Source organism: Aquarana catesbeiana, linkage group LG04, assembly GCF_042186555.1.
Source record: "Aquarana catesbeiana isolate 2022-GZ linkage group LG04, ASM4218655v1, whole genome shotgun sequence".
Classification (NCBI taxonomy): Eukaryota; Metazoa; Chordata; class Amphibia; order Anura; family Ranidae; genus Aquarana; species Aquarana catesbeiana.
Genome location: NC_133327.1, coordinates 456,975,586 through 456,994,247, shown reverse-complemented (window position 1 = coordinate 456,994,247; position 18,662 = coordinate 456,975,586). Strand labels below are relative to the sequence as shown.

General features: G+C 45.5%; 1 protein-coding gene across 2 annotated transcripts in view; it reads left to right on the top strand.

Moving 5' to 3' along the window:
- Positions 1 to 18,662, top strand: part of LYST (lysosomal trafficking regulator) — a 556,505-nt gene that overhangs the window by 87,732 nt on the left and 450,111 nt on the right. For both annotated transcript variants that reach the window (XM_073627506.1, XM_073627507.1), the window contains one exon: positions 14,487 to 16,485. In XM_073627506.1, the coding sequence (XP_073483607.1) occupies positions 14,487 to 16,485 (1,999 nt within the window). The remainder of the gene's footprint in view (positions 1 to 14,486; positions 16,486 to 18,662) is intronic.

Below are 18,662 nucleotides of genomic sequence, written 5' to 3'. Positions count from 1 at the left end.
GACAACGCATCCCCGCCGGGTAAATTCCAGGGCTCAGGTAAGTAATACGGGGGTGCGGTCACTGCTAGGTGTTTTTTCACCTTAATACATAGGATGCATTAAGGCAAAACATTTCTAATCTGTTGTATCACACCCTCGCTTCCCTAAATACTTACCTAATTACCTATTAAATACTACCTATTTCCCCTAATCGTCTTTCAGGACAGCCACTTGAGAGACCTTGGCCCCTCCCCTCTGTAGGAAGCACTGCGCCAGACATCTTTTAAATTTCCTCCCCCCCGCTGGCTCCTCAGTTATTTGTATTTCCTCCATAGGGGAGACACCACTTGGAACTAAGCCAGGAGAGCCAGGGAGGCTCAGGCAGAAAGTCCTGAAAGGGGGCAGAGGCTCCTTGGACATGGCCAGGGAAATTACTTGGTGAAGATCGCCGCCCCTACATCTCTGATGGCAGGTGTAGGTTGGGGGGGGCTCCTTTTTCACTACCGAGTGCAGTAGAGGAGAGTGCAGGCCCCATACAGCGGTTCCGGAACCCCAGCAAAGAGCAGCAGAAATGGCATCCTGCAGCGTGGAGAAGCCATGCTGGGCTCTGGGACCGCATGGAAGCTGGGTGACGTCACATCTGGCGGAAGGGGGCAGGCACTTCCATTTGACCCGTGGCTTCCAGTTCCGGCCACTGGATGCTGAAAAGGATTAAGGCATGGGCTGGAGAGGAGCTGCAATTGCTGTGACAGCACAAGCTCCGGAGGCAGAAAGAAGGGACCAGACTGCTCCAGCTAAGGCTAAGATAAGGGGAACCTAGGTTGGAGCCTACCCCCCCCCCCCCCATCACCACCACCACAAGAGGGCCTAAGGGGGGGGAGAGTCCTTCTGGTGCCAGAGGGAAAGTTCATAGGGCACCTGGAGAGGCAAGCCCACATGAGAAAGGTTGTGCACCTGCAGCTAACTGCAGGGGGGGGGGTTGTAAAGTATTTAATGTCTGTGAGGTTGTCTTTCAGAGCAAAACAGACAAACCCAGACCCCCTCATAGCTCCTGTAAAGCTATACTTGGGGACTCCCTGGAGAAGAACACTATGTAGAAAATGTACTAACAAACTAGTGCAGGAACATACCACTGAGCAGGGCAGTGAGCTAGTGGCATATCAATAAAGGAACTTTCTAATACATTTGAATCCTTTAAAACCTTCTTTGTGGGGTTTCAGATCCAGCAGCCTCAGACTGCTTCTCTTCCAATGCAGCAGGTAGTGTTACCAACCACTAGTGCAGTCCCTCCAGTAGTCTCCAGTGAAGAGGCTGAGGAAGAGCCAGACAGCACAGCCTCCCACTTCCAAGATTCGGATTGAGAAGGGGATTCCAGAAAGCCATCCCAGTACAAACTGTCACTTGAAGAGGTGGAAAATCTCTTGGGGGGCCATTTATGCCACACTAGGTATGCAAACAGAGGAGAACCCCATCTCTACATGACCAAATGTACGAGGGCCTGGGAGAACAAGAAATGAAACCTTTCCAGTCCATGAGGTTTTAGTAGAGGAAATAAAGAATGGCAAGACCCGGAAAGGAAACCCTTCTTTTTGAAATCATTGAAAAAAAAATTTCCATTTGCGTATGATCTGGCGTCAGTTTGGAATAAGACCCCAAAGCTAGATGCAGCTTTCTCCCAAGTCTCGAGGCACACAGACTTGGCCTTCGAGGACATGGGGCTCCTGTCCGATGCAATGGACAAGAGGATGGACTGTTATATTCTGAGTTGTGAGAGACACAAGACTCTGGTCTGGAACAACTGATGTTCATTTCAGTACTCATTGTACACTCCGAAATGCATCTCAGGACAGGTATATCTTATTATGCTTCCTTACATGTGCTCTAAGATGGCTACTATGCCCCTTGACCCTTGTCATCACTCCTGGGTGGAGCCAGCCTTAAAGTGACAGTACATGTGGAACCCTTCAGGTATAACACCTTCCATCCCTAAAAAAAAAAAAAAAAAAAAAAGAGAACGGGCACAAAACAGTATCTAATAACTGTCCTACACAGGAGATTCACAGGACTTCTCCTGCATCCAGATGTGAGACCAAACTTCTAGGGACAGCTATGGGGATTAAAAGGCATTGGATCACTTTGGGCGGACCCATCGAAAGTCTTGTAACCAGTATTGCAGCTGGAAACGGTCAGGAGGGTGATAGTATCTTTGAGGTCGGGCACCCAGCGACTCGGGATCAGAGGAAACAGGGCTAGCCGGAATGGGCACCGGTGGGGCCAAGAAGGGATCAACTAGCTCAGAGGGTGAACAGACCTCCGGACCAGGGCTGAAGGGCTCTGTTGTAGCTGAGTTCAAAAGTTTAGAGTCCCTCAAATCATCAGTCCCAGTGCATCCTGATCTGCTGGGCGCAGACGCTTGAGACACTGGTGGTTCAGCCAGCGTCAGGGATTCGGGCAGCTGAGAATGAGGACGCAGTTGGTCCACATACCGTCTGCAAATGGAACCATCTTCCAGGCAGACCCTATACATCTTGGGTCCCAAAGTCTCTGTAATGATAACAGGAAGCCGACGAGTGTTGGAAGCCCCATAAGATCGGGCCCATACCTTTTTGTTGGGCTGTGAACCGGGGGAGCTCGTTGAGTTTGACTATCTTGTCTTGGGACTGCAGTACATGTTCCTGGACTGTTTAAGGGCAAAGTATGTCCAAAACAGTCCATGGCTGCTGACCCAGGAGGAGTTCCGCTGGAGTTTTTCCAGTGGTTGCATGTGGTGTGTTTCTGTTAGCAGAAAGGAAGGAGTCCAGCTGCTGGGGTGAAAAGGACTGTTTACTTGCCACTGTAGCTTTGAAATAGCGTTTGAAAGTCTGCACAAACTGTTCTGCTTGACCATTTGTAGCCGGGTGGTAAGGTGCGGTCAACTTGTGCTTGATGTTGTGGGCAGTCAGGAAATGCTGAAACTCCTGACTGGTGAATTGTGCACCGTTGTCCGTGATGATTTCTCTTGGGGTATCCAAATGTAGCAGCGAGATGTAACAGTATGTCAACCATTGCCTTAGTCGGCTGAGTAACAGGCATGACCTCAGGCCACTTTGAATGGGCATCCACTAGGATCAAGAAGGTGTGTCCTCTGATCGGGCCTGCAAAGTCCAAGTGTAGCCGAAACCAAGGAATCGTGGGCCAAGTCCAGAGCTGGACACACCCTCGAGGAGGGTCTCTTGCAGTTTGTGGTCATCCGGCACAAGCATTCACATATGTCGTGATATCTGAGTCTAGGTTTGGCCACCACACATAGCCTCGGGCCTTTTGTTTCATACGTGTGCCTCCGGGATGAATAGTATGTAGCAAGTCCAGAATGTGTCTCTGGAGGTCTGTGGAATGATCACTCGGTCTCCCTATAAAACACAGTTGCCAGCCACAGTTAATTCCATATGCCTACGGAAATAAGGTTCATAATCCTGTGTTGCAGGCCAACCAGACCGTACCAAGGGGAGTATTGTTTTCAGAAAGGTATCCTTTGCTGTATGGGCTGCTATCTCCCCAGAAGACAAGAAGAATAGGCTGGTGTAACGAAAACTCTTGACCAGTGGAGAAGAGTCCATCGACGTCCCTATCAGTCGGGACATTGCGTCCGCATTAGCATTGGCATCATGACCGCGATATTGGATTTTGTAGCTGTATGCTCCCAAGAATAAGGCATAGCGTTGGAGGTGGGCCGCAGTAGTCTGAGAGATGCCTTTGTCAGGGCTAAAGATCTGAAGGAGGGGTTTATGGTCCGTCAGTATGGTGAATTCCCTACCATACAGGTAAAGATGAAACTTATTAATTGCCCATATCAGCGCAAGAGCCTCTTTGTCAATGTGTGAATAATTGCTTTCTGATTTTTTTTAAAGACCTTGAGGCAAATGCCACTGTTTTTTCTGACCCATCTGGTAAGATGTGAGAGAGTACAGCCCCCCAGACCATAGGGTGAGGCATCACAAGCCAAGGTGAGAGGCTTCTGGATGTCATAATGCACAAGCATGCGTGACATCAACAGCTTCCGCTTAGAAACTTCAAAAGCACGTTGGCATGCAGCCGACCAGTCCCATCTGGAGTGTTTCTCCAAAAGCTTGTTCAACGTAAACAAGCTGTGTGCCAGATCTGGCAGGAATTTTTGGTAATCGTTCAGCAAGCCAAGGTATGATCGCAGCTGCTGGACGTTGGTTGGGGCTGGAACTTTAACGAAAGCATCAACCTTGGCTTCCGTGGTGTGTATACCCTCCACATCCACAAGGTGGCCACAAAACTCCAATTTAGGCACCATGAATTGGCATTTCGCTAAGTTCACTTTTATAGCCTGCTCTTGGAGTCCCGCCAACACAAGTTCCACGTGCCAGGCACTGCTTGAAAGGAATGTCTGCCAAAATCTCATCCATTTTTCGTTGCCAAATGGCTGGGGCGGAGGCTACACCAAACACCATCCGATTGTATACATACAGTCCCTTGTGGGTGTTGATGGTTAGAAACTTGCGGGAAGAAGGATGGACCTCCAAACTGTAAATATGCTTGTCTGAGATCAAGCTTGGTAAACTTTTGACCTCCTGCAATAGAGGCAAAAATGTCATCTACTCTGGGTAGGGGATACTGGTCTATCTCCAGTTGGGAGTTCAGTGCCATGCAGAAATCGCCACAAATGTGTAAGTCCACATTCGCTTTCTTTACTGGTACAACTGGTGATGCCCACTCGCTGTGCTCTACCTTTGAGATGACACCTTGTTCCTCCAGCCGACTTAGTTCCGCTTCTTCTCCTGCTCGGAGTGCAACAGGTACTGTCCGAGCTTTGAAGAACTTAGGCTGAGCGTTGGGTTTCAGCTTGAGTCTCACACAGTCATGCTTTATTTTCCCCAACTGGTCATCAAAGATCTTTGGGAAGCTCTGCTTCAGGGACACCACCCATCCCTCATTATCTCCTAATGGAATTGTAACATTACAGTGTTACAGGGGTTTAAGGTGATGTCTGGCATCTGTCCCCCATTTTCTAGGATATATAATAGCAGTCTCTTTGTCTGACCCTTGTACAATACCTGTACTTTCGCGTAACCCAGTGGGTGGAGTATCTGTTTTGAGTATGTCTACAGTTTGATTGGTGTTGGGAGGGCAGCTGTTCGGGTCGGAAGTCATCTTCATTGTTTCTGGATGATAACTGAAACTGTTGCTCATGTGTCTACATCCATCTTGAGTTTCTTTTCCTCAACAGTTACCTCTACAGTCATTGTGGAGGGTGTTGAATGCATATAATGTATGTCTAATCTGTGGAGCACTTCCTCATCCTCTGACTCAGATTATGATGTATATCTTCCCACCATACAGTCATGGCCAAAATTATTGGCACCCCAGAATTTTTTCCAGAAAATCAAGTATTTCTCACAGAAAAGTATTGCAGTAACACATGTTTTGCTATACACGTGTATTCCCTTTGTGTGTATTGGAACAAAACAAAAAAAGGAGGGAAAAAGCAAATCGGACATAATGTCACACAAAATTACAAAAATGGGCTGGTCAAAATTCTTGGCACCCTTTCAAAATTGTGGATAAATAAGATTGTTTCAAGCATGTGATGCTCATTTAAACTTACCTGGGGCAAGTAACAGGTGTAGGCAATATAAAAATAACACCTGAAAGCAGATAAAAAGGAGAGACGTTCACTTAGTCTTTGCATTGTTTGTCTGTGTGTGCCACACTAAGCATGGACAACAGAAAGAGGAGAAGAGAACTGTCTGAGGACTTGAGAACCAAAATTGTGGAAAAATATCAACAATCTCAAGGTTACAAGTCCATCTCCAGAGATCTAAATTTGCCTTTGTCCACAGTGCGCAACATTATCAAGAAGTTTGCAACCCATGGCACTGTAGCTAATCTCTCTGGGCGTGGACGGAAGAGAAAAATTGATGAAAGGTTGCAACGCAGGATAGTCCGGATGGTGGATAAGCAGCCCCAAACAGGTTCCAAAGAAATTCAAGCTGTCCTGCAGGCTCAGGGAGCATCAGTGTCAGCGCGAACTATCCGGCGACATTTAAATTAAATGAAACGCTATGGCAGGAGACCCAGGAGGATCCCACTGCTGACACAGACACATAAAAAAGCAAGACTACAGTTTGCCAAAATGTACTTGAGTAAGCCAAAATCTTTTTGGGAAAACGTCTTGTGGACAGATCAGACCAAGATGGAGCTTTTTGATAAAGCACATCATTCTGTTTACCGAAAATAGAATGAGGCCTACAAAGAAAAGAACACAGTACCTACAGTGAAATATGGTGGAGGTTCAATGATGTTTTGGGGTTGTTTTGCTGCCTCTGGCACTGGGTGCCTTGAATTTGTGCAAGGTATCATGAAATCTGAGGATTACCAAAAGATTTTGGGTCGCACTGTAGAGCCCAGTGTCAGAAAGCTTTGTTTGCGTCCGAGATCTTGGGTCTTCCAGCAGGACAATGACCCCAAACATACGTCAAAAAGCACCCAGAAATGGATAGCAACAAAGCGCTGGAGAGTTCTCAAGTGGCCAGCAATGAGTCCAGATCTAAATCCCATTGAACACCTGTGGAGAGATCTTAAAATTGCTGTTGGGAAAAGGCGCCCTTCCAATAAGAGAGACCTGGAGCAGTTTGTAAAGGAAGAGTCGTCCAAAATTCTGGGTGAGAGGTGTAAGAAGCTTATTGATGGTTATAGGAAGCGACTGATTTCAGGTATTTTTTCCAAAGGGTGTGCAACCAAATATTAAGTTAAGGGTGCCAAGAATTTTGACGAGCCCATTTTTGGAGTTTTGCATGACATTATGTCCAATTTGCTTTTTTTCCTCCCTTTTTTTGTTTTGTTCCAATACACACAAAGTGAATAAACAATGTGTATAGCAAAACATGTGTTACTGCAATACTTTTCTGTGAGAAATATTTGATTTTCTGGGGTGCCAACAATTTCGGCCATGACTATATGTCTCTGTCTTTGGGTTCAAAGGTTGTTTATCTTGCACCTTCTTGCTACAGCACATTCGTTTAAGATGGCCTGTCTTACCGCAATTATGACAGGTCTGATCCTTAAATCGGCAGGCTTTGTGGTCATGGTCTTTATTCCCACAACGGTAGCAAGCTGACTCCTGGCTTGGTGGGGGTCTGTATTTCCAGTTTGCGGCAGTTGGCTTGACTGCTGTTTTGAAAACGTCCTGTTTCACCTTTTCCCTTCTGCACTGGGGGTTCAATTCCTCTGTATCTTTCACAGCCATTTCCATCACTGAAGCTATCTCAGTTGCCTTTGTAAGGGTAAGGTCTTTCTCTGTTAACAGTCTCTTTTGGCTAGACTCACTGTTCAGTCCCATGACAAACTCGTCTCTCGGTGCAGTAGGTAAGTACTCCACAAAAGAACAGGTAGAGGCTAGTCTGCGAAGGGCAAGCTTTAATTTCTTCACCTGGCTGCTGCTGCCGCTGATAAAACCGGAATATTTCTGCAATCTCTAGTGGTTTAGGCTGGAAATGATCCTCTAACAGTGTCAGGAGCTCTACCAATGTCTTAGTTGCTGGTTTTACAGAGGAAAGGTGATCCCTAAGAATGTCAATATGTCTTAGCACCAACCACTGTTAGAAATACTGCTACTTGCCTGTTGTCTCGGATGGCATTTGCACTGAAATACTGTTCCAGTCTCTCAACCCAGGAACCCCAGGATGTCTGTTCTTCATCAGATTCACTTAAAGTCCCAATTAATGACATTTTCCTGCTGCGCTCTGTGAGTGCTTTTATCCAGGTGACAATCCACACTGCCTTTGTGTCTCTCTCTCTCTCTGACTGCATCTTTGTAAATCCCATCCTAGTCTCCACTGTTATATTCTCTGAGTTGTGATCTCCAAACTGCTATATGGCTTCCCTGGATCTAAAGGATGTGTACTTGCACACCGCTATAGCTCAAAGCTTCCAAAAATTTCTATGGTTAGCAATAAAAACAAAGAAGGAAACCATGCACCTTCAACCTCAGGCCTTTCCCTTCGGCCTTTCCTCATCACCCCAAATTTTTGCAAATGTCATGGCGGAAGCCCTGGTGACACTTCGACTCAAGGGCATATCCATCATTGCCCATCTAGATCTACGACTCCTTGCAACCTCTCCTGTGAAATGACTAGAGAACCTGAAGTACACACAGGCCTTCCTAGAAAACCTAGACTGGTTGGTGAACATAGAAAGATCCAACCCAAACCCCACTCAGCAAATTACATACTTTGGGTATGTCCTAGATTCAGCACAACATATGGTGTTTCTACCCAGGGAGAAGGTACAAAAAAATTCAAGAGGCGATGAAAATGTTGCAGACCAATCAACCATGCTCAATAAGATGAACAATGTCAACATTAGGATTACTGACCTCGGCAATCGCGACAGTACAATGGGCAGATTTGCATTTTCGGCCCCTACAGATATTCATCTAAAAAATATGGGACCTCAAACAAGAGTCCTTAGATGCACAAGTTCTGATACCAACACAAGTAAAAAGATCCCTGTGGTGGTGGAGGAGATCAGAAAATGTAACCAAAGGACAGATGCTGGTCCTACCAATCGCCCAGATAATAACTACAGATGGGTAGATGCGCTAGCACAGAAGTGGACATTCAACAAATGATATGCTTTTCCCCCCACCTGTGCTCCTACCAGCAGTGCTAAGAAAATTCTGTACAGAGAACACTTCACTGATCCTCATTGCACCACACTGGCCCAGGAGACTGTGGTTCTCTATTCTAAAAGAACTTGCTGCAGAACCCCCTTGGTTATTATCAATCCAGAAGGATCTTCTCTCCCAGGGCCCAGTATGTTGTCCCTAAGTGGAAAGGTGGAACCTGGTCGCTTGGTTTCTGAGGAGCAGCTGCTGAAAGCTAAGTGCTTCTCAATCTGCTTAATTGATACACTGCTAAAAAGCAGAAAAATGGAAACTCGCACCACTTATCAGATTATGGAAATGTTTTAACAAATGGTATACAGATAACGCCTTTAAGACACAGAGTTCAGTGGCGGTCCTAGAATTCCTGCAGAGTGAAGCAGATAAGGGTCTGAGCCTCAGCACATTCAAAAGTCAGGTTTCAGCACTGTCCGTGTATCAGGAAAGAAAGCTAGCGTCCAATCCATGGATAATTAGATTCTCTTTAAATCCTTGAGCAGACCGAGACCCATACAAGGCCCAGCCTTCCCAAAATGGGACCAGTCGTCAGTGCTACAAACTCTGACAGTGGACCCTTTTGAACCACATGAAAATTGCACATTGAAAATGCTGACACTTAAAGCAGTGTGTTTGGTGGCAGTTACTACAGCCAGGATGGTCTGTGAGATAGAAGCCCTATCAATCAGACCTCCTTTTTTTTTTTTTTTTTTTTTTTTCAGGTTTCCCCGGATCGCATAGTTTGTAAGATGGATCTGGCCATTTTGCCTAAAGTAGCCTCAAAGTTTCATAGAGGCTAAGATATTAATTTACCTTCGTTTTGTACAAACCCTTCCAGGGAACAAGAAATCAAGTTCCATATGTTAGAAGTCAGGAGATGCGTTCTACATTATTTAGACAAAACAAAATCCTTTAGGAAGACAGATTGCATATTTACTTTAATTTCAGGGGCCAAGAAAGGGCACAGGGCCTCAAAGCACACCATAGCCAGGTGGCTTAGAGAGGCTATTGGCCAGGCCTATACTTTGGGAGGTATGCAGATCCCAGAGGGTATCGGGGCACACTCTACGGGATCAGTGGCAGTGTCGGAGACAGAGAGAGCTGGAGCAACGTCAGGGCAGATTTGTAAAGCGACAACATGGTCCAGCTTCGCCACTTTTGTAGAACACTACAGGGTGGATCTTTTGGGCTGCAAAGGATCAGATATTTGGACGCAAGGTCTTACAAACCGTAGTCCTGCCCTAGGGGTAAGTGCTCGATTATCCTCCTCAGGTGGCTGTCCTGAAAAACGAAGTTACTTACTGGTAACGTTCTTTGCCAGAGTCTTTCAGGACAGCACCGGTACCCACCCATATGTAAAAATTACTTGAGATTTCCTTATAAAAAATGTGATCTAGTTGACTATGTTTATCATATGTTCTTGTGTCTCCCCAGTGGACTGTAGGTGCTCTTAAAAAAACTGAGGAGCCAGCAGGGGAGGAAGAAATTTTTAAAGATGGCTGGTGCGGTGTTTCCTACAGAGGGAAGGAGCCAAGGTCCTTTAGGTTGCTGTCCAGAAAGAACTTTACCAATAAGTAACTTTGTTTTTTGATCCATTGCTGTGCCCATCTGCAGCGATGCACTCCTCACAGGACATGGAGGCAGCAGCAGGTACCATTGGCTCCTGCTGCTGTCAATCAAATCCTCAGAGGAGGTAGCAGGGGGTGGGGCCAAGCCGTGCTGTGTGTCAATGAACACACACAGTCCAGCTTGGGAGCGAGCTTAGGAAGTGGCTTCCTATGGTGGTGCATTGAGAAGAGGGGGAGCAGAGGACACCGGCAGGGGACCCCAGAATAGGTTTTTTCAGGGCCACTCTGTGCAGCATCATTGCAAAAAGCAGGTAAGCATAACATGTTCATTATTAAAAAAAATTATATATTGTTTACAGCCACTTTTACTCGCACATGCCCTGTTTTGGTCCCCTTGGCAGCTGGTACATTTTCATTTGAGATTGAAAGATGCCAAAACTTTTACTAATCTTCAATTCACTAGAGTGGTTAATTTCCCTATCAGAGGATAGTGACAGTCTACCCCTTTTTTTTTCGTCAAGAAAACAGACCTAGGGGTAGAGTATGTAGATAATTTGACATCAGTTTCTGCCCCGAAGAAGCGTACAGTCTAATGGCACCACCACAGTCATACTGACACATATAATCTACCGTCAGTCTGATGAGACCCCAGTTTACTTACCATAGTATTTTCAGACTGTGAAGGGAATATGGAAGAAACCCATACAAAAAACTGTGAAAACACACTAAGATCATGTTAGTATGTTCCTTGTATTTTTTTGAAACCCGGACCTAGAGTTGTGCTACACTGTGTATTTGTGATGCCACTTTTACTACTGCTTTAAAAGGGGCTTTTCCCTTCACCCTCAACAGATTTAGTTTCACTTCCTGTTATGTCTCTGGCATAGGAAGTGAGGAAAAATCTCCCCAAATTAACACTTTTTAAAAGGGTTCTAATTTATTGCCTAAAACAAATAAAAAAGCGGTATTGCTTTAAATACACTTCCTGTCTCTAGGATTGGGTATATATATTCTTTGATCACTTCATATCAAGGACTTTTTTCACTCTTCAGTTGTTTATTTTTCTTAAAACCTTTAGTATCTGGTACTAAGCTACATTTGGGGTAATTTTGTTTTATGTAATGTCTTTTAACACCAATCTAAGTGCTTAAAGTGTATTTTGCATACAATAATGATTGGGTCTTCATTGCCAACCTCTCAGAGAAACTATTTGCTTGGCTATTATGCTGGCACACTAGTGTTAAAAGCTTGGGAGTAACTAGCACCAATTAAGGAGGACTTTAAGATAAATTGCAAGGTCGACCTGAAATGTGTAGTCCCCTACCCCTATACAAAAAATAACACCTAATCTTTGTAGGTGTTATGTACCTGTAATAGAAGTTTTATACTTGCCTTAACCACATTTTCTGCTGGTAGGGCCTAAATGAGTGACATACTCCTAGCTAGATCTGGGGAATACCGAGCAGCTGAAATTTCATAAGAGGATGCTTTTTGCATTAGATTTGAGTGTCTTCTCATGGGATTTGGCCTCTCTGCATTATCTAGGAATCTTCCTGCAAGGATGGTGATGTATTCGCAAAGATATGAAAAACTAGGCTAAAGGCCCGTACACAATTTTTTGACAACAAACATGCAAATTAGCTGTTTTGGAGCAACATCCAACCGTGTGTACGCTCCATTGGACAAACTTTTTCTGTTTCCATCGGACTTTTGTTGGCTGTGCGAACGGACAAGCTTTCCGGCAACAAAAGTCCGATGGAGCAAAGTCCGATCGTGTGTACACAAAAGCATCAGACTTTTGTACAAACTACAGTATGCGGCCGCAGGAATGTTTCCAGCGCGAACCCATCGCGCTGGTTCTCGGCGACAGGGTACTGTACATCTCGCGCTGGCTGCAATAGGAAAAACACATTTTCCTATTGCGGCGAGCGTGAGAGGGGATTCCCCTCTGGGGGCATACCAGGCCCTTAAGTCTGGTATGGATTTTAAGGGGAACCCCCTACGCTGAAAAATCGGCAGGGGGTCCCCCCCCAATCCATACCAGACCCTTATCCGAGCATGCAGCCTGGCCGGTCAGGAAAAGGGGTGGGGACCAGCGAGCACCCCCCCTTCTGAGCAGTACCAGGCCGCATGCCCTCAACATGGGGGGTGGGTGCTTTGGGGGAGGGGGCGCCCTGCGGCCCCCCGACCCCAAAGCACCTTGTCCCTATGTTGATGAGGACAAGGGCCTCTTCCCGACAACCCTGGCTGTTGGTTGTCTGGGTCAGGCAGGCGGGGGCTTATCGGAATCCGGGAGCCCCCTTTAATAAGGGGGCCCCCAGATCCCAGCCCCCCACCCTTTGTGAATGAGTATGGGGTACATCGTACCCCTACCCATTCACCTAGGAAAAAAGTGTCAATAAAAAAACACGGTACACAGGTTTTTAAAGTCATTTATTAGGCAGCTCCGGGGGTCTTCTGCCGACTTCGGTCTCTCAGGTCTTTTCTCCTCTCTCCGGTGTCTCCGCGTTCTTTGATTCTTCTCCGGTGCCTTCTTCCTTCTGCTGGGCTCCTCCGCTATCTTCTGCTCTTTTGCCGCTCTTTCGCTAGCGGAGGAGCCCAGTCTTCAGAGATGTCTTCTTCCCTCTTCTCTTCCAGAGATGTTGACACAACGCTCTCTCCAGCTGGAATGCTCTCTGAGCGCTCCGCAATGAACTTATATAGGCGGTGACCCCACCCCTATGACATCACAGTCCCGGGGCATGCTGGGACTGTGAGGTCATAAGGGGGCGTAGTCATGTCACCCGATGACCACGACCCCTTATGAGATCACAGTCTCAGCATGCCCAGGGACTGTGACCTCATAAGGGGGCGGGGTCACCGCCTATATAAGTCCATTGCAGAGCTCTCTGAGAGCATTCCAGCTGTCAGCGTGTCAACATCTCTGGAAGAGAAGAGGGAACAGGACGATCCAGAAGTCCGGGCCACTGCTAGCAAAAGAGCGGCAGAAGATAGCGGAGGAGCCGGCAGAAGATCCGGACACCAGGAGAAGACGCCGGAGAGACCCCCCGGAGTCAGAAGAACACCCCCGGAGTCAGAAGAAGACCCCCGGAGCTGCCTAATAAATTACTTTAAAAACCTGTGTACTGTGTTTTTTTATTGACACTTTTTTCCCTAGGTGAATGGGTATGGGTATGATGTACCCCATACTCATTCACAAAGGGTGGGGGGCTGGGATCTGGGGGCCCCCTTATTAAAGGGGGCTCCCGGATTCTGATAAGCCCCCCTGCCCACAGACCCCGACAACCAACAGCCAGGGTTGTCGGGCAGAGGCCCTTGTCCTCATTAACATGGGGACAAGGTGCTTTGGGGTGGGGGGTCCGCAGGGCGCCCCCTCCCCCAAAGCACCCACCCCCCCATGTTGAGAGCATGCGGCCTGGTACGGCTCAGGAGGGGGGGGGCGCTCGCTCGTCCCCACCCCCTTTCTTGACCGGCTGGGCTGCGTGCTCGGATAAGGATCTGGTATGGATCTTGGGGGGACCCCCAAGCCGTTTTTTCAGCGTAGGGGGTTCTCCTTAAAATCCATACCAGATCTAAGGGTCTGGTATGCCCCTGGAGGGGAACCCATGCTGGTTTTTTATTTAAAATTTGGCGTGGAGTTCCCCCTCAAGATTCATACCAAACACAGTGCCTGGCATTGGCGGGGATCCAAGTTGGATCCCCGCACCAGTGTGAACCCGGCTCGCAAGGTGTCAATCTCGCCGATAAAAGTGGCGAGATTGACACAGTATCAGACAACAATACAGACGTTGACCAGAGGGTGGTGGTAAAGAGCTGAAAAACCACGTGATTTGGTGAAAGTTGGCTGGAAAAGTCCTGCCGTCTGTATGTAAGACAAACTTCTGGCCAACGCCCTTTGTACAAAAATCCAAGGGAAAGTTTGTACAAAGTCCTATCGTGTGTATGGGGCTTAAGACAAGTAGAAATCGAATGATTTCTTTTCAGGTACCATTTGCCCACAGGTACAGCAGATGATTTTTATAAGGAGGCAGCCCGGACTTTTTGAGTGGATGCTTCATTATACTGCAGAATCTACTTTACATAAGAAGGTCAGGAATGTCAGCCAGTTCTTCTCTACATCCCTAAAATGACTATGAAAGCCAGATAGGCAGTGTGGCAGCTAGGCAAATGGCAATTGCTAAAAGAGGCCAGCAATGGAAGCATCTGTTTTTGTTTCGTGATAGTTTTTCTGTAAGGTTCATAACCATTTTTTTATTTTATTTTCAATTTTTCAGAGGTTATTTTACCTTCACTTGAAGCAGAACCTTTTGCTACCAAAGAGAGCTGTTCAACTCTGCAAAAGCCTCAGAGGAAAGTAGATGCTGAAGGGATTTCCTCCTCATCAGACTTCTCAAATGTGTTAAATGTTAATTCACGACACCATAAATCAAGACGCCAGTCCAAAAACACACAGTGTCACACATCAAAGGATGAAAAAAAGTCACTGTCTACATCAGATTCTGAAGAAGTCCTGGATGAAAAGTCGTTCTCTGCGACTAAACAAAGACATGCACCACATACCATTACAGCTCAATCTTGGGAGTCAGCTGTATCTGACAAAGGTTTTCCCCAACAGAATTTGGAATGTAAACCAAAACCAGACACTAGCTTTCCAAATAGTAATCTTTTAGAAAGACCGGTTTCTCTGTCGGATAAAAACACCTCCCCGTTTGATCTTTGTCGAATATTGCTATCTTTGCTTGAAAAACTTTCCAACTTTGATATAAAGCTGAATCATAGCACTTCACTTTCTGTGACTGTCATCCCAGCTTTAACAGAGTTCCTTTTAGGCTTTGGTGATTTTTATGCACGTGATAAAGGAACATTGGCATCAGGATGGACTGAGGAAAAAGTGGCATTGGTGCAGAGAATGCTGTTACGCACAGTGTTAGGACTACTGTGTGCCGACATTAATAGCAGGGATATTATGCCAGACAATTTAAAGAAAAACCTTAATGATTTGTTAAAAACAGCCTTAAAATATAAATTGTTCCTAAATAACAGGTCTGACATATACCACCAAAAGACAGCCAAAGATGTTGCAGAAACATTAGAGATGCCTAGATGTCAACATCAAGCTCTTTTGATCTCAGAGCTTTTTGAAGGCATTTTTCAAATCATGTTGTTATGTCTTAAATGTGCAGCACCAAATCCTTTATATTTTAGTCAGTCTATAGAACTTTTACATGACTTTGTACAGTACAGTGGATTTGATCTCCTTGAAAAAGCGATCCTTTATATGGAGTCAAAATGTCTACATTGTGAAAGCCTAAATTATCAGGCTTGTGAACATGTATCATTACTCATCGGTAATGTCATAAAAATAATCAGTGTTATCAAAAAAGTCAAATCTGAGCAACTGCATCAGTCAATGTGCACTAGAAAAAGACATAGGAGATGTGAATTTTCACACTTCATGCATCATCACAGAGATCTTTCTGGTCTTCCAGTGTCTATTTTTAAAAGTCGTGTTCAAGATTCTTTTGATGAAAATATGTGTGGGGAGGTCCAATATCCTGAAAGAAGTTGTTGCATCGCAGTGTGTGCACATCAATGTTTACGTTTACTGCATCAGGCATTGCTGATGCCTACATGCCAACAGATTATTTCAGGGATAGAGACTGTGGGGATTTGTTGTTGTATGGATCCTGCATCTGTTATTGTACCTCTTCTTTATGCATTTAAGATGCCAAGATTAACAAATGTACAACATCACACCCTGAGTCTACTTGCAAATTTGATGTTGGATCAGCTAGGTGGGGGTGAAAGCTCAAATACATTCAAACAAGCATCATGCAACATATGTGCAATGGATGGTGAACATTTAGCTGAATTGCAGGACACAATTCAAGGCAAATCTGAGCCTGCTTTATCTTCAAGTTTGTGCAGATTTCAGGGTGTTCTACCAAGCAGTGGGTCAGAAGACATGATGTGGAAATGGGATTCTTTGGAAGCTTACCAAGAACTTGTCTTTAGTACTGATTCACACCTGAGTTTACCTATTGCCAGCCACATCTGCTTCATCATCCAGAAGGGAAATGCAGTAATTCAATGGAAGTTGTACACACTTGTCTTTAATGCAGTTCTACAAAGAGGGGTAGAGATGGCACACCATTCTCAACAGATTGGTGTTTCAGCATCATACAGCCATACAAGCAGCCATCAAAAAACAGGACTATCTGAAGAATTACTTAAGGTTTACTTAAAAGTACTTCCAGAATTGCTGAAGTCCAGGTTAGTATTTGATAATTTCTTTTCATCTCTGCATGTATCCCTTCCAAACCTTGCACCTGTTTAGCTTTAAGCATTAGAATCATTATTTTTCAGTAGACCAAAGAACCAAGAGTCAATGGTCTTGAAATCAAAATGAGGTGTGTATGTGTGTGTATATGTGTGTATATGTGTATATATACATATACATACATATATATATATATATATATATATATATATATATATATATATATATATATATAGTATGTGTGTGTATTTATGAGGAAACGGAAAGGCCAGTTTCCTCTTCATGTTACAAGCTCCCTGGAGCCCCTCAACCCGTCCAGTTGAGAATTCTGGGTCACAACCTCCTTCTAGACCAGGGCAACGCTCTGCCACATATCCTCCCCCCTGTTTCAACCCGGAGGGGGCATAACACACCAGCCAAACCTCTTCAAATTGGCACCTCTGTGCCAGCTATCACCCACAAGGGCCACACCCAGTCTTATCAGGTGACTTTTACTGTGTCCCCCTGCTACACTGACTTGGGTACTAAAAAGATACCCCTGTTCCTTTACGGGTGTGCTTCCAAAAATTCCATCTGCTCATTTTCTTTGGGGCCACACCTTCAAACACTTTAACATTAGGGGACTTACTAAGGTCTTTGACGTTTTTTTCCAACCTTTTTCTCTTTACTTGTAAAGTGGTCACATTTTTAAACACCTTTTTAGCCATAAGTGTGGGCACTTTTATTTGGGAATTAAACTCTTTTAATGACGACTTGTTAAGCTTTGGGCCAGTGTCCTTAGAACTTTTACTCTTGCAAATTGGGAGGTTCCTGGACCTCTGAAAATCTTTCCCAGGATTACAATCCTGATCCTGTATGGGACCATTATTCATCTTCCTGTATTTTTTAAGATTAACAGCAACCATGTCACCTTGACCATCAGGTCTACCCTTGTTTTTGTTGTTACCCATGGTAACTGAAACATTTACCAGTGCGTTGCACTTTTCCTCATTATTCGAAATATCACCACATTTATCAAAACTCATCTCGCCAGTCTTTTGCAAGCCAGTGTCTGGAGGAGAATCGCACAAAGTGGAGTTGTTGTCTACCATGACAACGTCACTAACCCTCAACTCCACTGCCACATGATCCTTTTCCAGCAACTGTCCTGATACCTGATCATCATCATCATCATCATCATCATCATCATCCATTTTCAGCTTTGGGTTGATGACCCCCAACCACATCACATATACTTGTGCCCTCTGGCACTTCCGCCCAGACTTCTGTCCTGTCCAACAGTATTCCAGAGTGCCTCTCATACACAACCTCCGTATGAAGCAATTTAGCACACTGTGAGACAACTTTCCACATTAAAAATAATCGCATTAAACGCTTCCAACTTTGGCAATCTTTGCATCGTACAGCCTGTAACATCCAGCTCCATTTATGCATACCCCATGGCACAAGTTCTCCAAACGCAGGCGAGGATGGCAGGATATACGCTGGCTGTACACTCCCAACATTCTAAGGTTTCTCTCAGCATATCTGTCATACAAAGGCAGTGTGATTCCACACCTAAGACCTTCTTGGGGTCCTTCATGTTCCTAGAGATGTGGAAAGACTCATTTACTAATGCCTTAGAGGTGGCGCTTCTTAAATGAGCTTCCTCCTCACTAGAGGTATCCAATGCAATAACCTGGTGCTCTCCTAGCGCGCAGCCAGGTCCGGGAGTCACCACAAAACTCTCAGGCTCAGTGTCAATGATCTGTTCCTGGTCTTCTATATGGATAGCATTAGTTTGGTATACAACATCAATAACTCCTTTATGGGTTGTGGACACAACCTCTGCCATGTGCTCAATCTCTCTTGGCCCTTCCATCTCCTGAGGAATATCCTCTGCAACAGCAGTAAGTGAGCCCTGGTCCAGAAGCTGCTCTGATGTCCCTCCATTTAGCACAGCAGAAATGGTGTCTGCTCCATTGTTACACACTGAGACTTCTTTCAATAAAGCCAACAGACTTGTTGCCCATCTGTACCAGTCTATTTTCTCTGTACTCCCATCAGAGGTACTACGTAGTACCGCTCCAACTGCCAAAGGAGACGCAGGACAGAGTGGCTCCACAGCAGGCACATTGCACGTATCACTTTTGTTTAAACACAGCAGGCTGCAATACCATAACTTCACCAC